The 26,392-nt window shown below is 37.0% G+C and overlaps 1 protein-coding gene across 20 annotated transcripts in view; it reads left to right on the top strand.

The window, feature by feature from the left end:
- AAK1 (AP2 associated kinase 1) overlaps nt 1-26,392 on the top strand; it is a 146,919-nt gene that overhangs the window by 47,096 nt on the left and 73,431 nt on the right. For all 20 annotated transcript variants that reach the window (XM_039852569.1, XM_039852573.1, XM_039852570.1 and 17 more), the window contains exon 3: nt 18,437-18,555. In XM_039852569.1, coding sequence (XP_039708503.1) covers nt 18,437-18,555 — 119 coding nt within the window. The remainder of the gene's footprint in view (nt 1-18,436; nt 18,556-26,392) is intronic.

The raw sequence follows: 26,392 nt of genomic DNA, 5'->3' as shown, positions 1-26,392 counted from the left end.
CAGTGAATTCTTTGCTGTATCTCACTTTCCTTATTGGTAAAATGCAACTTGAGTCTCTGAATGGATAATAGGTAATTTGATGAGAAGATCACAGTAAAATATGTTGGGGGAGCCTTTAGAAGCATGTTTTTGGGTGGGCTTTAGGAAATGAGCCTGCCAGACACAGATCTAGGGCACTGGACACACGCACAGGCAATTGGAATTCTGCTGCTTACAGTGTGAACCTGTGGTTCTTCATTGGGTAGATGGATATAATAAGACTTGCCTCACAGGATTGTCATGAGGATGCAATTAGATGATGCATGTGAAAGTGTTTGGCGCAGAGCTGAATCTCAATAGTGCTATTTTTGGATGTGTCCTAAACAGATGTGCTATAAAGTAGCTGGAAGATGTGAAAGTCTGATTGAGAATAGAACATGCGGCCTTAATACCATGGAGCATTATATTGTGTGTGTGTGTTTCCTTCTCCTGATATTCCAATTATGTTTGTGTGATTACCAGAGTAATTTTTCAGACTGCTCTCCAGGGTGATGATGCTTCTGTGATCATGGACTTGAGCTCTTGAGCTCTAGAGACAAATTTTTTCTTGGCGTATGTGCCTATGTTTGTCCCTAGGTAGACCCAGGCCTTGATAAACTTCTCATAAGCATGGTTAATTGAGCTAATAATTATAATCACTTTCATTTACTTATTTTTTGAATGTTTATGTGTGCATCATGTGTTTATACTGCCATTAAACTCAAGCATAATTGTTAACATATAATATATTTAAGTGATATTCTTTTAAGGACTCATGCTCCTTTTTATGGTTAGTGGGGATGTCAGTCATTGTATGTTGTATGTTTTCTGAATAGAAAGAGTTTTACCTATTTTAATCCCAGCCCTGCTTTACACCAAAGACATGCTATTTTCTCCACATGTAATTTAGTGCATTGGTCGGAGCTGGTGTACTCCTGGTCCTTTTTGGAGACTTAGTTTCGTAACATGCCTCTTTAGGCAGCTTTTTATTTAAAAACAAACAACTAAAAGATTTTTTTTAATTTAGGAAAGATAATAGATGGCCATTATAGAAAAAGTGGAAGATAGAGAAAAAGATATGGAAAAAAATAATCATTCATACACCATCCACAGGTAACTCAGTCTTAGAAAATTTTTGATTGTTTCAGTCACAGCATTTGTTGTATTTTCTTCTAGTCATTTTGCCACATTTTAATATAGTTGTGTTCTTAAGAGCTTTGTATCTTGTTCTTTTTATTTAATATATTGTATATACTTTAAGATTAAAATGTTAAATATTTAATGGCTACATAATATTCTTTTGTATGAACAAACTATGTTTTTAAATAAATTTTTTTGTTATTTTTGTATTAGCATGTCTTAATTCAGGCATTGTACATACCTGTAAGCAAAACTGAATATTAATTTTGAATAATAGCTTAGCAGCAGAATTATATGCATTCGGCAAAAATAAAGCTACTTCTTGTGGATCATACAGTGATAAAAGAAATAGATGGCCTGTGTCCTTCCTTCATGGCTAATGTTGATATTTTTCAGAAAAGGCAGGGAATATTTATCCTAGTCTTTTAAGCCCCATTTTGTTATTTCCAGGCAATTCATTGCATTTAGTATCCTAGAGTCAAAAACTGGTTTTGCTCCTGGCTTATTTGACAAATGCACATTCCAGATATAGCTTGTATTCCCAAATATACAAAGTGGTGTAGAGTGTAGTAGAATTTATTAGGGAAAAATACCTGCACAAATTTCCAGGGATTGGGTAATAGATAGGAAAACTAGGTCAAAATGGTCAGTCATGATGGGTATGGTGATAATTTGTCAATGAGCACCATTATCTCCTTCTTTAAAAAATAGCTCTGATACACCAAATTTCTCCATAACTAATAACAGTAAAGACACCGAATTAGCTCTTAAATATTATTAGGTCTTTTTTTTCAGGGCTGAACTTTTCATCTATTTCAATTAGACACCCCTCAATACCACTTTCTCATTTTTCATTCTTTTGCATCAAGTGTCTTCTTGGTGTAGAGGATTTTGTCTTTTTTAAGTTTTTAAAAAATTTTGTTAAATTTATTGGGGTGGCATTAATAAGATCATATCAGTTTCAAGTATACAGTTGTATAGTACATCATCTGTATATTGCATTGTGTGTTCCCCATCCAAAGTCAAGTCTCCTTCTATCACCATATAATTGGCCCCCTTTACCCTCTGCTACCTGTCCCATCCCCCTTCCTCTCTGGTAACCACTGTACTGTTGTCTGTGCTGTGAGGTTTTTGTTTTGTGTTGTTTGTTTATGTATTACTTTCTGTTTTATATCCCACACATGAGTAAAATTATATGGTTCTTTTATTTTGTCTGACTTGTTTCACTTAGCATGATATTCTCAAGATCCATTCATGTTGTTGGAAAGGGCAGTATTTCATCTTTTCTAACGCTTAGTAGTATTCCATTGTCCATATGTACCACATCTTTATCCAGTCATTCATCGAAAGATACTTAGGTTATTTCCATGTCTTAGCCACTGTGAATAATGCTGCAATGAACAAAGGGATACATATATATCTTTACGAATAAATGCTTTCAGATTTTTTGGGTAGATATCCAGAGGAAAGATTGCTGGGTCATATGGTAATTTTATTCTTAATTTTTTGAGGAACTTTCATATTGTTTTCCACAGTGGCTGTACCAATTTACATTTCCACCAGCAGTATATGAGGGTTCTTTTTTCTCCGCAACCTCTCCAACACTTGTCTTTTTTCTTATCTTTTTCATAATAGCCATTCTAACAGGTGTGAAGTAGTATCTCATTGTGGTTTTGATTTGCATTCCCCTTAGAGCTAGTGAAGCTGAACATCTTTTCATGTACTTGTTGGCCATTTGCATATCTTCTTGGAAGAAATGTCTGTTCAGGTCCTCTGACCATTTTTTAATTGGATTTTTTTGTTGTTGTTGAGTTATATGAGTTTTTTATCTAATTTGGATATTAGCCCCTTATCAGAGGTATTGTTTGCAAATATCTTCTCCCATTCAGTTGGTTGCCTTTTTGTTTTGTTGATAGTTGTGTGTGTGTGTGTGTGTGTGTGTGTGTGTGTGTGTGTAGAAGGCTTTTAGTTTGATATAGTCCCATTCATTTATATTTGCTTTCATTTCCTGTGCCTTTGGGGTCAAATCCATAAAATCCTTTCTATGACTAAGGTCCATATATTTAGTACCTATGCTTTCTTCTATGAATTTCATTGTTTTGGGTTTTATATTTAGATCTTTGATTCGTTTTGAGTTGATTTCTATATATAGAAGTCTAGTTTCATTATTTTGCATGTGGCTTTTTGATTTTCCCAGGGTGGCTTTCTTTTCTCTATTGTATGTTTTTGGCTCCTGTGTTGAAAATTATTTGCCCATATATATGTGAGTTTATTTCTAGGATCTCAGTTCTGTTCCATTGGTTCTGTTCCATCTGTTTTTCTGCCAGTACCATGCTGTTTTGATTATTGTCGCTTCATAGTATAATTTGAAGTCAGGAAGTATGATACCTCTGTCTTTGTTCTTTTTTCTCAGGATTGTTTTTGTTATGCAGAGTCTTTTGTGGTTCCATACAAATATGATAATTTTTTGTTCTTTTTCTTTAAAAAAGGTCATTGGGATTTTGATGGAGATTGCATTACATCCAAATCTTTTCTTATGGGACATTTAAGTAATTTTCATTTTTCATGCTTATAATTTTTTTCTCGAGTATTTTTGTGTACATTTTGTGAATATTTCAGATTATTTCCTTAAGATAGACTTCCAGAAATGAAATTGTTGAGTCAAAAGATCTTTGAGGCTTTTTATACATATTTCTGTGTTGCTTTTTATACCAGCTAACGTTCCTACCAGAAGGTATGACTGCCTAACTCAGGCTGTTTGCTAATACAGCTTAGGGAACACTCAAGTCTCATTCCTTTCCCTCTCCTCAACTTTATTTGAAGTGCGGCTTACCAATAGTACTAGATGCTTGAATAGAATTGTCCTTTTACTTCCAGGTTGGGTGGGAGCCTATGTTCTTCAGATCTACTTCTCTTCCTTGCTTGACGTAAATCTAGAACCCTGTGACATCTTGGTTTCTCTTGATACCCTGTACTGGCTCCTAATTAAGCTTCAGGTATTTTTCCCTAGGCTTCTGATTGTTCTGCACTGACCCAGTAGCCTCTTTCTTCAGCTCTTGTTGAGGCTCCGAAGCATCTGGTTATTGGAAAGAGGACCCACCTTTCTTCCTAAGCCATATTTTTCTGTTCTATTTTGGTTGGTACTCATTTTTTATCAATCTAGTTGATGAGCTTATACTCATTTGATATCTAGGCTGTTAATGCTTGGTCTCTGCTTCAGTGAAGCTTGGTTTCTTTATGTTTGTTTGGCACCTGAGTCAAGTCTCATCTCACCTGTGCCCTAGAGGGCTTTGAGAGTAGGGTCTCCTTGGAGCCTTACTACCTCACTATACTTCTGAGAGCCAGAAACGGACACCACAGTTCTGTTTCTCTTCCTATTTCCCAGTCCCCCACACGTCCTTTGGAGTCACTCACTGAGTTGCTGCCCGGCCCCCAAGAGTGTCTTGACCTTTCAGGTGTTCTGTGGAGCAGAGTGGAAGGACAACATGGACACTGATGCCTAGACAGAGTTCTCTACTGTGCAGACAACAGTTTCACATAGGGCCAGGACTAGAGGGAGATACTCCAAGTGCAGAATTCAGGGGGGCACCCAAAACCTCAGTAATCAACATAAATAATATTTTAATGCAATATTTAAAAAATAAAAATGAATGCAAGAAACCTTGAACAAAATACCAGAATTTAAAATACAGGATCAATTTAATGGGCTGTGCCCAGCCATACTACAGCCTGAGTCAAATGAAAAAAGATTACTACTGACTATCTTCTTGTGTCTATGGCAGGCGTCATACTCTGCTCACCCTAATCCTGACCCTGGTTTTATACCAAAGGCAGGGTAAGTTTTCCCAGTATGTAATTCAGTGCATTGTTCACTGGTGGTATGCTCCTGGTCCTTTTGGAGACTTAACCTTCTTGCTAGGCCTCTCCAGATTTCTTCATAACTGAGTTCTTTTTTTTACTTAATTTAAAAGACTTAATTTGAAAGACTTCACCCTGTTTTCTCCCATTTGAGCGCTAAATCCTCTTCTCTATGATTACTTAGATAATCCCAGGCAAAAACCATCTTCACAACATCCCCAGATAATGAGTGCTGGGGACCCTACTTCCTAACCCTTATCTGCGAGCCCAAGAAAGATTACAGTGTAGACCATGTCCCCCTGTTCAAGTTCCTTGTGACTGTCCTTTCCCAAATGGATTTTTGACCGCTTGCTTCCTTAGATCTTTGTATAATCATGCAGGTTCTATTTTAATGTAAATCTTGTCCTCAACTTAAAAATTCTCAGTCTTCAAGTGTAATTTTTAATACTCTGTTTTAACACTCTGTTTTTGATACTTTCTGTTAAACGAGCCTGTAATGGTTAAAATTATTAAAATTTAGATTGTATCAGAGCTTGTGTATTTCATAAACATATTGGTGCAAAGTGTTGTAGGGTCATTGAGTGTAAGGAACAGAAATTTAATTAAAATTAAAGTAAATTAAAAAAAAAGAATTTACTGGATAAATACAGGGGCACTTTCCAGAACCCAAAAGCAGGATGTGAAGCTGGATTTTGTGAATATTGGAAAGTTATCAGGTGGCTCTTCTTTCTGTATTTCCTTGGAGCTTCACAGCCTCAGAATGCAGCTTCTTTCAGTGTCTGCTCCATTCTCTTGCCTTTTTTAGAGAACACTCTGCTTATTTGTGAGCATGCAGAGTGTTTTCTAAAAAAGGCAAGAGAAAGACAGTAGCCACCAGCCTAGTCTACATGGTTGTATAGCGTCATCTGAATATAGTTCCTGAGGCTGTCACTCAGAGTCTCAGTGGAGAGTGTGTGCCAGCTGCCCACTCCTGGTCCAGTTAGCTGTGGCTAGGAGAAGGGGATCACTTGATATAACATATCTAATTTTTTCAGCAGGGTGTGAAGAGTATGGGAAGCTAGTCCAATGTGTGTCCTACAATGAATAAAAGTAAGACAAAATCTTTGCCCTCTGAGAGAAGGTAGTCTTAGTGAGAAAGACTGGTATGTCAACAAATCAGGGTAAGAAAATAATGTGGAAATGGGCATTCTGTTAGGTGAAAGTTCACATAGGAGGCCTGATTTGAGCTACACTTGAACTTAACAGTTACAAGTTTACTAATTAAAGAGAAGACAGGCATTCCAGGTAGAGAATGCAAGCAAAATCACTGAGGCATAGGAGGGTGCTGTCCAGGCCCTCACTTCAGAGTGGGCTCCAGATTATCATGGGCCTTGTATGCCACACGAAGATTGGGATTTTGTCTTGTAGGCATTTGAAAGCTAGAGGAGAATTATAAGCAGGGAAACAACGTTATTAGATTTGCTGTTAATTAATGAAACATCTCGTAATCATCTACCATGTAGCAAGTACTGTGTTAGCCCTGAGGATTCCAAAGGAAATAAGAAGCTCTTCTTTCCATTTTTATTTTCTTTGGTGACACATTTTTCAAGTGCCCGACCTAGAGAACAACATAGAATGCTTTCCTGTGGTTTCATAGTATTAAAAGTCCTAAAAATGGTGTTTGATTATAACATTAAAGTATCATAAAGGATATGTGGTATACTTTATGTAAAAAATACTTTATAAAGTATCATATAATATATCATAAATTATTATGATAACATAACAAGTATCATTTCTACCAGGGCAGAAAAGATTGGCTCGCCCTTTGCCTTAACCGCCTACTGGAGAGATAAGCGTATCACAGATAATCATAATACATTGTGATAAGTGTAATAATAGAGGTACTGGCCAAATATGTACCATAATATGAAAGCCTGGGGGTGATTGTCAAAGGAAGTGAAGACTTTACAGAAGAGGTGTTATTTTAACAATCTCAAACTCCTTTTATCAAGATATTCAAGACAGAGGGAATGGCATGTATAAACTTCCTGGGAGTAAAGCAGAAAAAAGGTTAAAGTTCTGAAAGCTTGGTGGTAGAGGGGAAGAGAGCATTGGGACATGAAGCTGGGCCAAGACTGGACAGTATTCAGATTATAAAGGATCTAGAGCTGTCATACATTGTTGATGGGAGTATAAAATGATACAGCCACTTTGGAGAAAGGTCTGGCAGTTTCTTGTAAAATTAAATATACACCTACCCAGTAGCCTTGCTCTTATATTCTTAGGTATTAGATATTTACCCAAGAGAAATAAAAACATATGTCACAAAAAGACTTGTACAAGAATGCATATGGAGCTTTCTTCATAGTAGCTCCAAGTTTGACATAACCCAAATATCTATAAGAAAAAGAATAAACAGGTTTATTCAAATAATAAAATACTAGCCAGCAATAAAACCACTCTGTACACTCAACAATGTAAACTATTATGATTAAAAGATCCTTACACAAAAAAGCACATACTATATTCCATTTATATGAAGTTCTAAAGCTGGAAAAACTAGTAATAAATGAAAAAAATCAAAATAATGGTTGCTTCTAGTGGAAATAGGAGGTGGGATTGTTTGGAAAGGAGCATGAGGGAACTTTCTGTGTGATGGAAAGGCTTTGTATCTTGATAGTGGCTTGGGTTATATGAGTATATATTTATCAAAACACATTCAATAATACACTTAAGATTTGTACATTTCACTATAAATACTCTTTATTTTTACTCTATCACTCCAAAGAACCATGAACTCTGAATACTAGTTAAAGATAATGCATGCTAAAGTATTTAGAGTAAAGTGCACTGAGGTCTGTAACTTACTTGGAAATAAGATGAATTGATGTTTGCATTGATGGATGATAAGTGTGTGATAAAACAAGTATGGCAAATGTCAACAATTGTAAACTCTAGATGGTGGGTATATGGATGTTTTCAGTATGATCTTTTCAACTTTACTGTGTGTTTGAAATTTTTCATAACAAAGTGGGAGAAAATTTAAAGGTTCTTATATACTGTGTTGTTAAGGAATTTGGTCTTTATTCTGGCGTTAGGGAACTAATGAATGATTTTAAGAGAAGTTATAAGATAGGGATTTTAGAAGAGAATGAGATCCAAGGCATGGAATGTTAGGACTCTATTTTAGTTCTTCTGGTTAGAAAAGAAGACAGTGTGAGGGAGCTTCAGGGATGGACTAGAGGGGCTGGATTCTGGAGAGGTTTAGGGGATAGAATTGCTAAGACTCAGTAAATCAACTTGGGCAATGGTGGGAGTTGGGATGAGGAGACGACTGTGACCTGTTGCACAAGTACTGGGTGAGGGACCATGACCTGGAGCTGGCGGATGAAGGTTATGGGTAGCGCAGTCATATCCTGAACCTCAGAGGAAGGGCGTTAATCTAGCACGAAGTTAAATTGAAATGCTCTGGAATTAACAGTTGGGAGCTGAGAAAATGTCATCCTGCTTTCCAGGATGAGAACTCATCTCCTCTCACCTAATTAGGAGGGCTGAGATAGATTAGAATGACCTGGATAAAGAAGTTTGCCTGGAGACCAGTTCTAATGAAACCTACACAGTTGAAAATTTTTATATTATGTACCTTTGATGTCAGAGCATATCTCAGTAGAACAGAAGACACAGCTTTTAACCTGGCTGCTAAGCTCAATTACCACACTAGTAAATGCTCTTTTGGAACAGGATGCTCTTTCTGGAACAGAGCTAGTTAACTTGATCTTACTACAGAAGCAATAAGTGCAGAAAAGTAAGCTTTGAAGCATGAAGTTAAAGTGGAATGCTCTGGAATTAACAGTTGGGAGCTGAGAGAATGTTAGCTAGTCTTTGGCTTTGTTAAAACTTTAGTTCTCTTTCGGAGAATGTGGACCAGTAACACACATTATGTCTTGGTGGAGCTCAGGTGTCTTCAGTGGGGAACTGATAAATCTGGGCATGGATGCCACGCCCTCTGGCTGACCTCAGTTGCTCTGTTTGTGTGCACACCACTTATTAGAAGATTGCTGGCACCAGTGGCTTAGGGGACTGAGAATTCTTGCCCAAGGGACTCTCCATTCCTTCAGATGAGCAATGATGCAGGGTTGAGCATGGGCTGTTTGATTTTTTTCTTCTCAACTGAAGTGTTTCCATTTCCAGCTCAAGTGTTATTTTTAAAAGAAGAGATCGCATGTAGAACAAGTGTCGCTCTGTAATAGCACAGAGATTTCTGTAAAGCTCTCCATAAAGCTGCGCCTTGAGCATATTGCCCCAGGACACAGTTCAGTGGGCTCCAGTCTCAAACAGCTCTCAGCTGTGCCAGACTGAACGCTCAGGGTTTTTCTCAGGAAGGGTTGACCACCTTATCACCGAGAGGCCTTCTCTCAAAATGTGTCCTTACTATCCCAAACTAGATTCTAACCTTCTGAAAACCTGAAACTGTGTCATATTTTTTTGTTTTGTTTTTGGGATTAAAAAAAATATTTTACGGTACAAGGCAAACACATTGTGTTTCAAACATTTGAGTACCTTTTATGTAGTAGGTATTATGCTGGGTGACAGGCCACAGTGAGTCAGTCGTTGTCCTTGTCCTTATACAGTTTACAGCGTTCAGGAAAAGAAGGCATCAAACCACGAATTGCCCACCTGAGTATTTAATTATATTCCTGATATACCCCAAAGGAAAAATAGAGGGTGCTGTGTATAACAAGAGACATAACCTCATCAGAAGTAGAGGGTGAGGGTTGGGGGCAATCAGGGAAGGCTCTTCTAAGGCATTAACATTTAACCTGAAATCTGAAGGAATAGGCCAAGAATAAGTGACTGGGGCAAAGGGAGATGTATGCCCCAGTCCTAAGGAGAAATCCTTAGGAAGGGTGGAATATAAACAATATCAAGGAGGAAAGGAGTCAGCTGTGGCTGGAACAAAGTGAGCAATAGAAGACTGTGGTGTTTGAATGACATTGGAAAGAGAGATCATGTCCTATCACATAAAGGCCATAGTAAGCATTTGGAGTTTTATTCTGAGAAGGGCAAGAAGCCACTGAAGAGTTTCAAACAGGTGAATTATATCCAATTTACATTGTCAAAAGATCAACCTAATATAGAAAATGGCTTAGTCTAACATGGGAAAGCTGCTCAGTGGATTTCAGTGAACAAAGAATATGGCCCTACTGATGTCTCTCACCATTTCTCTCTACATTCACCAGATGATTAACCCTATGGTAACATAACAGGACAGCGAAGGTGGGCCAGGTAGCTCAGGAAAAGGCCCTCTTTCAGTAGTTTTTAGTTGTCAACAGGCCAGGCCAATATACTTTGGTTCTATCCACAATAATTCTTAAGCCTTTGTAATCCACAAGACTCTGGTGTGTGCGAGCCAACTTGATTTCTTAAAAGTCTTAACCTTTTGTTCCAGGCAGGCAGGTATCTATCTTCCCTGGAAAATTTATTTTTGGAGATTCTTGCCAAACCCTCTGAGCTGGAGATGCTCCCCAGTTTTGCAGTCCTGGAAAGGAAGAACCAGTTCTAGCTGCCCCACGTTCCACATGGGCTATAGCCTTGATTGAGTTCCATTGATGTTTCTTTACCACTGCAGAGTTTGCTAGTCTTTGACTTGTACCCACAGCTCCTGATTAGGGGAATGGAAATTGAATGCCTCAAGTCATCCCCCATCTGGGTGTTCTTTCTGCCTGGGGAAGATACTGCTTTGACATGTTCCCCAGAAGGAGCTGGTACATGATGATTTTTAATTTGAGGCAAATGAGGAGAGATTGATGTTAAAAAACAAACCCAAGTCCCCACTGGAGTCACTATTGACAAATGCTTCAGATTGACCTTTTCTCCTGTGAAATCTTTGCTTTGCTCCTTGCCATCTGTTCTACAGTTTTGAAAATTTTTGTTCCTTCGGAAACTTTTGGCAAAGTTGTCTACAATGTGAATAAATTGTAGGTGGATGTTTATAAGCCTCTTGGTCATTACTCCCTGTGGGAGCTCACAGACACTGCAGACTGTGCTCTCAGGTTCTCGCTGTACAGAGGACTCTTCCACCTGGTCAACTAGAGAGTCTAAGCTTTAGTCAACCTCCCTTGCCTCTCCTTCCCTTATAGTGGAGGTGTTCCTGCACCGTGTGCTGCTGACACAGGGAGGGGACAGCAACAAGAGAGAGTGGGCCAAGGTGAGGGCCAGGAATTGGCACACCTGGATTCTAGCCCTGGCAGTAAGTGGCAGTACACGGGAGGCCACTTAGGCTTTTCTCAGTTTCCTAGCCGGTCAATTGGAGATTGTAATACATGCCCTGCTACTTCACAAGGGTCCCATAAAGATTGCGACAGGGCTGCCTAGTATAGTCCTAGCCTACAAATAGATTTTCCTTAACTTGCACATGGTTTAAGAAAATTTTTAAAGATTGTTACCTGGATTTAAAAATCAGAAGATTTTTACCTAAAAATCCAACTTCTCTTGAAAATTGAAAAATTTGGCAACCTTCAGCTCACATTCCTCCATGACTGAAGTTGAGAAATGAGCTGGGGCATGCACTTTCTGGTTTAGTCTCCACTGTTCTCACAATCTCCCTGACAGTGAGTCTGTGTCATCAGAATTCTTGTATACATTCTGTTATATCTGGACTGTTTCCCTCAGGGGTCCCCAACCCCAGGACCACAGACTGGTGCTGGTACTGGTACCCGTTAGGAACTGGGCTGCACAGCAGGAGGTTAGTGGTGGGAGAGTGAGTGAAGCTTCCTGTGTTTTTACAACTGCTCCCCAGCACTAGCTTCACCGCCTCCGCTCCACCTCAGATCATCAGGCATTAGATTCTCATAGGAGCACCCGGTCCTGGTGCCAAAAATGTTGGGGACTGCTGTTTTAGATGATCTGTCTGGCCCTATAGGCATTTGGGTTTGTGCCCTTGATCTGAAGAAGATATTTCGGATTTAGAACTTTATAAGTCAGGTATCATACAAAAACAAAGGACTTTTTTTAGTGGGTGGGGGAGATAAGGAGGGAACACCTATGTTCATCACATATCTCTTATGCGCTAAGGTGCCTTACTTATCATGTAATGCTCTGCAAAACTGTGAGGTAGATCTCAGCTGCCCTTTACTGTGAGAGGACATGGCCTCAGGAAGGTCGTGGCTTGCCAGAGCCAGAGTTTGAACCTAACCTCTTGGACTTAAGGGAATGCTGCATGATCTCAGTGTGAAGTGGATGTGGTGGCACAGCCTGTACCCATTTATATCTGCAGGAGACATATCAGGTAAGACTGATATGCATGACTTGCAGTGGTGTAGTCCTTTTTTTCTTTATAAACTACTCTTACATAGCTACAGAATATTCTTTGGGTACTTTTTTATTCTCCTATGAAGCAGAGTTGGACCCTTTTTTTTTACCCCTAGCATCTTGTTCAGAATTAATATTAAACAGCTAAAGGAAGGTGTGTGAGAGCTCTGCCTTAAATGGATTCATTTTTTTCCTAATGGGGCTGTTGAAATACCTCCTATAATCCTAGGGCTCTGAGGAACCAAGTTTTAAAACCACTAATTTAGTCTTAATTCCTACAGTTGAGGAAATGGAGGCCAAAAAGATCCAGTAACTTGTCCGGTATTGCCTTTTTCTTTTACATCTTCCAGAAAAATTCCACTTTAACTGTGTTCTCTATCTGATTATTTAGAAAAGCCCCAGAATGCTATTTTATTTTACCCTCAGGTCATTCAAAGGGAAACTGCATTAAGTAAACATTCATTAGGTTAAACCTTACTTTAAAAGAACCGAAGTTTGTAAGGTGGAAAAGTGGAAAATAGGTGCAAAATGTGGGTCTGGGTGAGGTTTTCTTTTAGTATCCTCTGGCGCCTTTGGTTTGTGTCTTTTTTTGTCTCAGACAAGTAGAAGCCATTTCTAAAAGTGTAGACGGGACTGATGTTAGCAAATGAAGTTTCCTTCAACCTGTGGGGAAATAAGCGGTAGCAGATTTTAGTGCCTGGAATCTAGGCCCCATCTTAAAATATCCAGCAAAACCTCTTTGGCAGCAAACCAGAAACCCTGCCTTAGCACCATGATGGGCTTCTATGTCTCATGGTCTAATCTAAGAGTCCCCAACCCCCAGGCCGCGGATGGGTACTGGTCTGTGGCCTGTTAGAAACTTGGCTGCACAGCAGAAGGTGAATGACAGGCTAGCCCGTGAAGCTTCATCAGTATTTGCAGCCGCTCCCCAGCACTAGCATCACTGCCCAGCTTCACCTCAGATCATCAGGCATTAGCTTCTCATAGGAGCACCGGTCCCTGGTGCCAAAAAGGTTGGGGACCACTGAGCTAATTGTTCTCATCATCTGCTCAGCTGTTTCCCTGCTCTTTGCACATCACTACTGAGATCATCAGTTTGGTGTTTTTCTTCCCTTCCTACTCACCTTACCTCCCCCATTCCTCACTTATCCTTGCTACATGGAAGGAAGTCACTGGTGTCTTGATTCATCTGGCATAGCCCCTGGGGTCTGGTACAATTTGGCATGATTCAGTATTTGAGCCCAAGCTAGGAGAGGTACTACACTTGGTTCTTCAAAATTCCTGTTGCTGATGTCAAATAGCATGATCAGGCTCCTGAGAAGGTTTTGTTGAAAAAGTTTTAGTTATGATAATGATGTTGATGACCATGATCTCTTATTGACATCAGAATTGAAAGAGATTTAGAGATTATATAATCCCCTACTCTGTATATTACAAATTCTCACTTGCCTTCTTGAATGAGAGACTTAGGCATTCTGTCATCTTTGCTTGAGAGGTAGAAGTTCAAGGTATCACAGTAATTTCATCGGTGACTTCAGGATCCTTATTAAGCCTTTCATTATGAAAGTGATGGGAAGCAGCTAATCCTAGTAGTTTAAATGAGGAAGGATCTATAGGGGAATGCAAATTAAAACCACAATGAAATATCCCTACACACCCAACTAGAATGGCTAAAATAAAAATACCAACAATACCAAATGTTGGTGAGGATGTGGAACAACCAGAACTCTCATATGTGGCTATTGAGAATCTGAAATGGTATAACCACTGTAGAGAACTACAGTTTCTTATAAAGCTGATACACACTTAACCGTAAGACCCAGACTATCATTCCTAAGTTTTTACCCAAGAGAAATAAATACCTATGTCCACAGAAAAAGGACTTCTGTATGAACATTTTATAATAATAGGCAAAAGCTAGAAACAATTCATATATCCTCCAACAAGCAAATGGATAAACTAATTGTGGAGAATCTATACAATGGAGTACTAGTCTGCAATTTTAAAAAACCAAACTACTGGTACATATAACAATGAAGATTAATCTCAGAAATAGTATGCTGAATGAAAGAAGCTAGACACAGGAGTATGTATATACTTTGTGATTCCATTTATTCTAGAGCAAGAAAAATTTATATCGAGAAGGAGGAGGGAGATGCCTACAAAGAGGCATGAGATTCGCAGTGATGGATTGATTGTGGTGATGGTTACAAGAGTGTATACAGTTGTGAAAATGCATCAAACTGTACACTTAAAAGGGTACATTGTATTATATATAAAGTTGATTTTAAAAGATGAGACATCTGGTCTGAGCTCAACCACTAACTAGCTCTATGTGTTGTTATGAAAAGACCTTAATCTCTCTACATCTCTTTCCTTTTGGGAAGATGGGGACAATAGTAGTTCACCTACCTCATTCAGTTATTGTGAAAATGGAAATGAAATCATTTATTTCAAAATGCCTTTAAAAAAGCATAAAGTCATATACAAATGCTGGTTGGAGGTGGGAGGAAGTATTCCATAATTTCCTCTTCAGTGAAGAAAGATAAGAACTGTGATAACCAATATATGAGTTAATCTATATATAAATTTTATTTGCAAGTCATCTTTTAACTTTTTGTAACATTGGCTATGTCAGTTCTCCCTCTCTGGCTGTCAGTAAATGTTGGGGTTAGATTAGATCACAGGTAGAAAACTGTATGCTCAAAGATACCTAAAGCCTCTCAAATGTGTTGTTTTCTTCAGCCTGTCCGATGTCAACCTGTCCAGTGTTAATTTAAAATGTGACTTGTTGCCAGTGTTTAAATCTGGAGATGCCACATGAAGTTTTGGGTTTCTAATTTATCTTTAGAAATTAGCAGATCTGACAGAACTGGGTCTATGTTCCTACATGGCAACAAATACCTGGAGTTGTGTAGTAGCTATTCCTTTACATGAGCCATATGCTTTAATTTCTCACAGTCTTCACTACTCTCTGTAGCTTTTTCTATTCTATAACATTAAGAGGGAATTTAATTCATTTTCAAGTGCCCTTGACGTGTTAGGCACTATTCTAGGTCATGACAGTAGGGGAACCAAACAGACAAAATCTCTAAACTCATAGTAGAACCTATCAACATCATCAACCAAGAGTGCTTTGTATTTTAGGGAAAGTGGGAGAAAACATGTTTCTTTGTGGAAGTAAAAATGTATTCCTACATATTTAATAAACAAAAATGTGTATGTGCCACAATTATCTTGCCTATTTCACTTGCTTACCTCACATAATATATCAGATCCTTTCCCTTCGTGATTCAGTAAATTCATGGATTGTCCAAAAACTGCATTCCAATAAAATCATGAAGACTATTTTAGCATTTCAAAAAATGCCAGTAGGCAGAGAGACTGGAGCAGGCTCTACTGAATGTTAGCTTTTCTTACCTCTTCAAACCATCCACAGCTCAGCTTTTTCTTCTAATCAAGATCTTGGGATGCAACTCAGTCTGAAATGAGCATCTCTATTGACAGTCATAACTGCCTTGTTCTGTAATAGCCTGAACCCTGTTTAGCTGTGGCTGAGACTCTTATTACCTAGATTCACATGGGAACCTGTGCTGGAGAAGCATCTTGAGTGGTGCTATCTCCCCTCTACTTTCTACTCTAATAATTTACATCTCCATTTAGTCAACTACGTAGTGATAGTGGCCAACTCTTTTAAATTGACAAATTCTGTCAGGCTTTGATTTTGATATCATGGCCAAGGAACCCTGATTTAAATGTTCTTCACCTGCAAATAAGCCCTTGTATGTGCATAGATGCTTGATAACATGGTTCCGTCTGTGTTAGGCATAGTGGTGTATAGATTGGCTTTTAGATATATGATCGGCGCAGGCTTTGAGAATCTGGATTGGCTCTTCTCAGCTAGTTGTGCTTGCCTAGATCGTGTGGTAGGCATCTGACTCATTTCTTCAGTTCTGGTTGGAAAGGTCTTCTTGCTACCTGGTGAAGAAAACAATACTGCTCCCATCTGGTGGCAGTTATCTCAAATTGCTGCATCACCAACCAAATTCTGAAAGGATAGCCTGTCCTTTAGAAGTGTCATGCCTCACAGAACTGAAAGAAGTAGCCATTCCTAACTTTTGTTCTCCCAACCTTTGTTCTGTGACACTGTCAGCACTGTCAGGGGGATTGCACAGTTTTCTCTAAGATAGATGAAGTGGGAAGAACATTTTTTGGTCAATCAGGAGAGTGACACTGTTCCAAGTTCTGCCTGTAGCTAGCCATGAGAGTCCTGAGCCTCACTAGATTTCTCCATCCATAAGCAAAATGCTTGGACTGCTCTCTAGAAGCCCTGCTGGTGCAAAGTCTGTAGTTCTGATTTCTTATGAAATTCAAAATACCTATGAAATGAATACCCACTGTGTTCATGAAACAGTTATGACTATGCATAGAAATTTTATAATTTATTCTATCATTTTCCCCAGTCCAACTTGATTATAAGACACATCATGAATTTAATAGCATATAGGGTGAAAAAAGACAAATAGTACTTCATTAAATATATATATTTATTACAAGAAAATTTCAGACATCTTAAAAATTAAAATGTAAAAAATGTGCACCTTAGAATCGAGAGGTTTTTTTTGTTTGTTTCTTATTTTTTTTGGTGATAAGACCTTTGTGAGTGTGTTCTAGGGTTTAAAAAAATTTTTTTCATATGTCCAAATTTATTTTTCTTTTTAAAAAATTTATTTATTTGTTTTTAATTATTTAATGTCACCACATATTTTACCCCTTTTACCCCATCTACCTCCCACCTCCCTCTCTTCCTGCCCCCGTTAAAAAAATTTTTTTAAATACTCAGAATTCTAGAATTACAATTGACAATTGAGCAGTATAAGTGTACTTGAAAGTACTTGAAAATATTACAAGAAAATGACAGTTAAAATTAAAGATTATATGGTAAATTTCAGTGTATATCTGAATACTGAAGAAGATCATAATGATAGGAAATATACAAACATGCAGTCTCTGATAAATCATTATCAAAATATACATTGGAATATTTGAGCCCATTAAAAATTTTTAATACAGAATTATGTGTGTATTTAATGAAAATGTAACAATGCTTTATGATTAAAGCTCTCTTTGGCTGTAAGGAACAAAAACAAGCTGACTTGAAAAGGAATAATTATTGTAAAGATATGACATTCATCAGCAGCCAGATACTGACTGAAGTGCCACTGGGCCTCAGAAGAACAAGAGTGGCAGTCGGGACTCAAGTCATCCGTCAGGCCTGAGGTCTCTATAATCACTACTTATTGCTCTTTATCAGTTTTGCATGTGGCTGCTAGTCCCAATACTATACCATAACCTTGTAACCTCAATTCAAGTTCCTGTACTGATGCCTTTCCTCTGTTCAGCTCCATCCAATTAGTGATCACCTCTGTGCAAAGAATAACTCAGTGATTTTTTTTTTTTGCTACACAAGGTCAGTGCACAGGATAATTTAAGCTAAATTATGAGGTTGTATGAGCAGGCAGATGGACTAAGTGTCCAGTATAACTGCTGCTTATCTCAAGGTCTTCAACTTTGACAGCTTTGCAGCACCTGACCTATCTATAATCCCTATTAACAGTTTCATCGAACACCTCATAACAGTGTTTGGGGAGTGAGGTCAAGGTTAGGAGTTCTAAGGATTTGTGGAATGCTAAGGTGTAACAAATTCAAAACATTTAAGACTGCCTCAGCTAGTAATTATTGCCTTAAAGGGAATAATAACACCCGGCCTCACAGGATAGTAGTTAGAATTAAACAAGAGCTTAAAATGCCTAGGACAGTGTTTGGAATTTAGTTGTTTTTTCCTTCTTTCTTCTGACTAGTCCTCTGTTCTTTGGAAGATAATTACTGTTCCTTTTTCCTGAGATAGATAGGAACAATTTCTTCAATTCCTGCAGCCCAACTGCCCAAGTAATACTTCTGGGTTCCGAGAATCTCAGAATGCCTTCGAAGCCAGGCAGTATGAAGACTAGATGGCAATGGCATCAGTACCATCAAAAGTGACAGCAGCAACCTGTAGCCACTATAGTAATCTGACTGACTTTTTGAATGTGACTCAAAAGAGCTTATGTGTTTGTTTCTCTCACAGGTGGATTTGCTATCGTGTTTCTCGTGAGGACAAGCAATGGAATGAAATGTGCCTTGAAACGCATGTTTGTCAACAATGAACATGATCTCCAGGTGTGCAAAAGAGAAATCCAGATAATGGTAAGGCTGCCCCTCAGACTCAAGACTGCTTATTTAAAATGGGTAGGGGGAGAGACTGTGCCCTCTCATAAGAAAACCAAGCGGGGCTTGTTCCCTGAGATGGCAGAGTGGCCTCTGCACAAAATGGAAGTAAACAGCCATATAGGACACTGCTTCTGCCTTGGTCATCCTCAGCAGGAGGGTTGAGGAGAAAGGAGTATATTGAGAGAACTGACTGCTTTTTATGTCAGAGAAATAGTGTGGAGCATTGGGAATAGTTTATTAAACAACTCGATTCCTAGAATTAACTGTGGAGTTCAATCCGGAAACCCTCCCTAGCTTCCCAACGAGTTTCTTCTCCTAGCCTTGTCTTCTATCAGTTACCAGTCCCAGTTTCCAGCCCTCTTGAGTTCTTCAGCATCCTGTGAACATAACTTTCCACACGTTTTTATTTTGTACATGTACTTTTTTGCACCTGGAATGCTTTTCCCTTTTTTTGACCTAGAAACTTCTTACTCATATATACTCTGATTCTGTTTATAAAAGTCCAAGAATAGGATTTCTATTATCTTTGGTAATAGAAATCAGGAAGTAGTTATCTTGGTATGGGAAATTGACTAGAAAGGGGCATGTAGGAGATTTCTGGGCCATAGAAATGTTCTGTATCTTGTTTTGGATACTGGTTATCCAGTACTACACAATTGTGAGAACTCATTGAACATCTTAAGATCTGTGCATTTTATTATGTTAATTATACCTCACGTCTTAAAAAAGTTACTCGGTTTTCAAGATTCAGATTCATGTTTTATTTAAAGGAGTCCCTGTCTTTTAAAGATATATGCTAAAATATTTATGGATGAAATAATATGATGTCTCGAAATTAATGAGTGGATTTAGAAGAGAAACAATTATGATCGAAACAGAGCTATGGGTACATGTGTGTGTGTTAGAGTTGTCTCTTTCATCCCTGACATTATACATAAAAAATTTTAAATAGTCTCTTAATCATGTTTCCACAGTACTTTTGTTTATGCCTGTCTTGTTATTTTATAAGTCTGCTATCAGAAAATAAGTTGTTTGAAATCAGAAACTATTTCAGCACGCTGCTTAACTTCTAGTAAATACTTTAATAAACTTTGGATGAAATGAATATATGAATAATGGTAATGGCAGAGTACCTGCGTTAATCAAGAAGTGATGATTTCTTTGTGTCCTGGATTTTAATGCTTTCGTAAAGAGCAGAAAGGGGTCCAAAAATGGGTGAAGGTGGCATTGTAGGGATTCCTCTAGGCTTTGCTTGCTGCTGCCTACCTCTGCAGGTTTGCCCTTTCTATGGCCACTTAGAGTAACTAGTTGTACTATAGCAGACCTACTGAAAGAAGAACTCAGAATTTTGGAGAACCTGGTACTGTACTACTTTGGATTCTAAAAGCTGAAAATGTTTGAGAAGGAACTGTTGGTGGAAATAAGAGTTATCATCATTGCGAAAGAAAAAAAAACCCAAAACCTAAGTCTGCCTTGGTCATCCTCAGTAGGAGAGTTGAGGAGAAAGGAGCATATTGAGAGAACTGACTGCTCTTGTACATACAGTCAGGGCCACATGGATCTGTCCATAAAGCACCAGTGCCCTCTCACTCTCCTGCCACACAGCTCTAAACGACTGTGCTCACCCTACTTCCCTTCATCCACCCAGTGAAGGTTCTGGATGCTTCCTATTACTCTTCCTCCCACCTTTTGCCCCTTCCTTGCTGAGCTCTCATGCTCCGTTTCCCGTCTTTGCTTCTGCTGTTTCCTCTGCTTGGAATGCCTTTTTTATTAATTTTCTGATGTTAGGAAGGTAATTCCACTCTTAAATTTTCTCCCACTCATTTAGAAACATGTTTAAGGGTTTACTTTGTGCTAGGCAGGTGTTAGAGTAGAGAAACTAAGACACAGGCCCCATAGGAGCTCACAAATTAATGGACCTGATTAGGAATTAAATTACATGGGTTAAAGTTCTGGCCCAGCCATGTATTAACTGTGAGAGTTTTGTTTTATTTTTAAATTAGTTTATGTTTTTTCAAATCTTAAATACTCAAATGAGCGAACTAAGCTTATTACAGAAAACATCAAGCTATTCCTAGAGGGAGGTTCCTCCTATGCCTTTTCAACGTCCCAAAGCAACCACTTTTAGTTGATACATTTGATATATTTCTAAATAAGATGCTGATAATGCTAATTCTTGATTTTTTTCCATTTTAGGCATGTTACACTATGCAAAGTAAAAATTTAGCTCTTTCATCCCCTGTATGTACTCCCCTTGCAATACTAGCATTATTCTCATCTCCCATTCTTCTAAAATAGTAAGTTTTGGCAGTATATTAGTTAGATTAGTATTAGTTTTTACATTATTATATAAGCAAACATTATTTCTGCTGAATCTCCTCATAGACTATGAGGAGATTCTTTCCTACATAACTCTCTTTTCACTGGAATTAATAATTGTCTGTTCTTTTTGTTTGTTTTATTTTGCTTTTGTTTTGTTTTAGTATTCTGTGTACTTTTTAGCAATTTAATCCCAAACTCTTCCCAAGTTGTATAAATCATTATTTTAATACTCTTAAGCACATTTAGTATTCTATTTTATCTTCTTGAAGAAATCCCAGTTTTCTGACACGATGGAATCTGGGTTGGTTGCCCTCTAGACCTAATTTACAGTCTTATCTTGGAATTTCCTCAGCATTCGTTTTGCCTCTCTTTTTGTTAGATTTATTGACTCCTCTTTTTTGACATTTTAATTTTTTTGCACTGATTGAAATGATTGCGTAATTTTCTTTTTTTTAGCCTTAATGGGGTGGATCATATTGACTGCTTTTCAAATAATAAACCAGGTTTGCATCCCAGCAATAATTCTCACTTGGTCATGGTCTATAATTATTTTTATATATTGCTAAATTCTGTTTGTAATATTTTATTAAAGATTTTCACATCTATGGTCATGAGAGATAATGGTCTATAGTTTTTTTTAACTTCCTTTTTCTGGTTTAGGTAGCAAAGTAATCCTGGCTTCATAATAGACTGGGAAGTGTTCCCTCCTCTTCTGTTTTCTGCAAGAGATTTTGTAGAATAGGTGTTCATTCTTTAAGCATTTCAGGGAATTCTTCAGTGAAACCATCTGAGCTTGGGGATTTCTTTTTTGAGAGTTATTAAATTACTGATTCAGTTTTCTTAATAATTAGGCTATTCAGATTATTTCATATTGAGTTGTGATCGTTTGTATTTTTGAGGAATTGGTCCATTTCTTTGTCAAATTTATTCATGTAGAGTTAGTTAATAACTCTATATTAGCAATTCTCTTATTATCCTTTGATCTGTACAAGGTTTGTGGTATAGTCCTGGTTTATATCTGATACTGGTAATTTGTATCTTCTCTCTTTTTGCTATGTCAGTGGTACTAGACATTTGCCAGTTTTATCATCATTTTCAAAGAACCATCTCTTTGTTTCATTGATTTTTCTCTATTTTTCTATTTTCAACTTCATCGATTTCTGTTCTTATGCTTATTATTTCTTTCTATCTGCTTCCTTTGGGTTTATTTTGCTCTCCTTTCCCTAGGTACTTGAGGTGGAAGTTTAGATTATTGATTTGAGACTTTTCCTCTTTTTTATTATATATATTTAGTGCTGTAAATTTCCTTCTTGGCACTGCTTTATTTTGATATGTTTATTTTTATTTTTTATTCAATTATAATGTATTTTTTAATTTCCTTTGAGACTTCCTCTTGATCCACGGATTATCTGGAAGTAGGTTATTTCATTTGCAATTGTTTGTCAATATTTTGTTATCTTTCAGTTATTAGTTTTTACTTTGATTCCATTCTAGTTGGAGAACACATTTCATGTAATTTCACTGTTAAATTAATTAAGGTTTGTTTTATGGCCCATCTTGATATATCTTTTGTGGGTACTTGAAAAGAATGTGTATTCTGTTTTTAGGTAAAGTGTTTGTTTATTGTGTGTTTTCTTCTATAACCTTGCTGATTTTTGTCTAGTTCTATCAGTTGTTGAGAGGAAGTGTTGAAATCTCCAAATACAATTGCAGTTTGTCTCTTTCAGTTCTCTCAGTTTCTGCTTCACATGTTTTACGCCTCTGTTATTTTGTGCATATAAATTTAAGATTGTTACCTGTTCTTGGTGGATTGACCTTTTTATTTTTACATAGTATCCTTCTCTGTCTCTGGTAATTTTCTTTGTTCTTAAGTATACTTTACCTGATATTAATACAGCCACTCCTGTTTTTGCGGGGATCCAAATTTGCATGGTGTATGTTTTTCTATCCTTTTACTTTCGACCTGCCTTTATGGCCTTATTTTGGAGTGAGTTCTTAAAGGCAGTATGTAGATGGATCGTGTCTTTAAATACACTCTGCCAGTGTCTTGTAATTGCTATATTTAGATTATTTACATTTAATGCAGTTATTTGTTAGGCCTAATAAGTTAGGCCTTAAAATGTCCTGTTTTATTTTATGTTTTCTTTTTGTTCTCACTGTTTTTCATACCTGTTTTCCTTTTTCTGTTTTCTTGTGGTTACTTGAACTTTTTAAAGAATTTCATTTTATCTGTAGTGTTTTTGAGTATATCTCTTTGTATGATTTTTTAAAAAATTGACTTTATTTTTCAGAGAAGTTTTAGGTTCACAGCAAAATTGAGCAGAAAGTACAGAGGGTCCCCATATACTCCAGGCCTCCCACATGCCCAGCCTGTCTACTGTCAACATCTTGCCCCAGAGTGGTGTGTTTGTTATAATCAGTGAAGCTTCATCGATGCATCCTTATCATCTAGAGTCCATAGTTTACATTAGGATTCACTTTGGTATTATACATTCCGTGAGTTTTGACAAATGTAGTATTCTGACAAATGTAGTTTTGACAAATCGTTGTGGTATTAGGAGAAATCATTTCACTGCCTTAAACTTCCCCTGCGCTCTGCCTATGTATCCTCCCTCCCCCAACTCTTTGCAACCACTGATATTTTTTTACCGTTTCCATAGTTTTGTCTTTTTCAGAATGTCATATAGTTGGAATCATTCAGTATGTAGCCTTTCAGATTGGCTTTTTTCACTTAATAATATGCATTTAAGGTTCTTCTATATCTTTTCATGGCTTGATAGCTCATTTCTTTTTAGAGCTGAATGATATTTTTTTGAATGGATATATCACAGTTTATCCATTCATCTACTGAAGAATATCTTGGTTGCTTCCAAGATTTAGCAATTATGAATAAAGCAACCATAAACATCTGTGTGCAGGTTTTTGTGTGGGCATAGTTTTTAGCCCATTTGGATATGTTTCATAGATCCTCAACTAAGCAGTTATTTCTATTATGAAGATTTCTTTTTATATTTCTAAGTCAATATTTAAATTTTTATTTCATTTTAATTTTACTCTAACTTTTAAGAATAATTTTTTATTGTCAGAAATTCATAACTTAAAATTTACCATCTTAACCATTTTTAAGTGTACAGGGTTGTTAACTACAGGCATAGTGTTTTACAGCAAGTCTCTATAACTTACTCATCTAGAATAACTGAAACTTTATACCTGCCAAATAGCAACTCCTCATGTTCCCTTTCCTTTAGCTCCTGGCAACCACCATTATACTCTCTGCTTTGATGAGTTTGGCTATTTTACATACCTCATATAAGTAGAATCATACAGTATTTGTCCTTTTATTACTGCCTTATTTAACTTAGAGTATCCTCAAGGTTCATCTATGTTGGAGACTATGACAAGATTCTTTCTTAAGATTAAGTCATAGTCCATTTCGTGTATATACCATATTTTCTTTAACCATTCATCCATTGGTAGTTGCTCCTCCTTCTTGGCTTGAACTACCTCTTGTAGTGGACATGGGTATGCAAATATCTCTGAGATCCTGTTTTTATTTCTTTAGGATATATACCAGCTAGGGGGATTGCTGGATAATATGGTAATTCTGTGTTTAATTTTCTGAGGAACCTCCATATTGTTTTCCACAGAGGCTGTACCATTTTACATCCCTACCGACAGTGCATGAAAGTTCCAATATCTCCACATCCTCACCAGCACTTGCTATTTTATATTTTATTTTATTTTTTCCTAATAGTGGCCATCGTAACAGGTATGAGGTGATATTTCATTGTAGTTTTGGTTTGCATTTCCCTGATGCTTAGTGATATTGAGCATGTTTTTATATGCTTGTTGGCCATTTATTTTTATAACTTTTAAGTAGTTATTCTAATTAATATAATATATATAGTGTGCGTGTATAATTTATTGGTGGTGTTATTTTACCAATCCAAGTATAGAAACCTTATCCACTTTTTCCTTCTTTACCCTCCCCATTTATAATTATCTTAAATATTTCTTCTATATACATTTAAGGATATATCAGTCAGTGCTATAATTTTTGCTTCTACTGTAAAACTTAATTTGAACATGCAGTAGGTGAAAGTCTGTTGTATTTACCCATATTTTTTCTTACTGTGTTCTTCCTTCCTGACATGCCAAGATTTCCTTCTATTATCATTTCCTTTTTGTTTAGAGCATGTTCTTCAGCCATTCTTTTAGGATAGACCTACTGGTGACAAATTCCATTAGTTTCCTTTCATCTGAGAATGTCTTGATTTCCCCTTTATTCCTAAGGGATATTTTTGCTGGGCATAGGATTCTAAATCAACAATTCTTTTTTTTTTTTCATCGCTTAAAAATGTGCCACTTTTTTTCTGGCCTCTGTGGTTTCTGATGAGATATTGACTGTTATTCAAATAGTTTTCTCTCAAGTAGGTAACATGTCATTTTTCTCTGTTTTCTATATTTTTCTTTGTTTTTATTTTCAGAAGTTTGGTTAAGATATATGTTGGTGTAGATTTTTTTGAGTTTATCCTGTTTGGGATTTGCTCAACTGTTTGAGTTCGTAGGTTTATGTTTTCCTGCAAACTTTGGAAAGTTTTCAGCACTATGTCTTCAAGTACTTTTTCACTCCCTCCCTTCTTTGTTTTCCTTCTGGAAACTCTGATTGCACAAATGTTAGATCTTTTATTATAGTCACGCAGTTCCTGAGGCTCTGTTCTTTGTTTTTTATTTTTTAATACTTTATTCTTTAGAAGTTTTAGATTTACAGGAGAATTGAGATGATAGTACAGAGAGTTCCATATACACCATACCTAGTTTCCCTATTATGTTATGTTAGTATGGTACATTTGCCACAATGTTAGTATGGTACATTTGCCACAATTAATGATCCAGTATTGATACATTATTATTAACCAATGTCCATAGTTTACTCACATTTCCTTTGTTTTTATCTGACATCTTTTTTTGTTCAGGATCCCATCCACAATACCATATCGTAGTTAATTTTCATGTTTCTTTTATCTCTTCTTGGGTGTGACACTTTCTCACACTTTCCTTGATTTTGATAACTCCGACAGTTTTGGGGTATAGTGGGCAAGTATTTTGTAGGATGCCCTCTATTGGAATTTGTCTGATGTTTTTCTCATGATTAGACTGGGTTTTCATTTCGGAGGAAAACAACAGAGCTAAAAATGCCATTTTAATTACATCATGTGTACATAGTATAATCATGATTTGCCCTGTGGATACTGAACTTTGATCACCTGGCAAGGTAGTGTTTTTCAGATTTCACTGTAAAGTTACTCTTTTTCTCCCTTTCTCTACTGTATCCTTTTAAAGAAAGTCATTATGCACAGCCCAACTTAAGGAGTAGAGATTTATGTAGAGTTCCTACATAAATTATTTGAAATTCTTCTGCAAGAGATTTTCTCTTCTCCATTTATTTATTTACTCAAATATTTATTTAAAGCAGTATGGACCCATGCTT

The sequence above is a fragment of the Pteropus medius genome, unplaced genomic scaffold (assembly GCF_902729225.1).
Source record: "Pteropus medius unplaced genomic scaffold, Ma_sr-lr_union100, whole genome shotgun sequence".
NCBI lineage: Eukaryota > Metazoa > Chordata > Mammalia > Chiroptera > Pteropodidae > Pteropus > Pteropus medius.
Note: the sequence above shows the minus strand (reverse complement) of the source record. Positions and strands in the feature narration are given on the sequence as shown.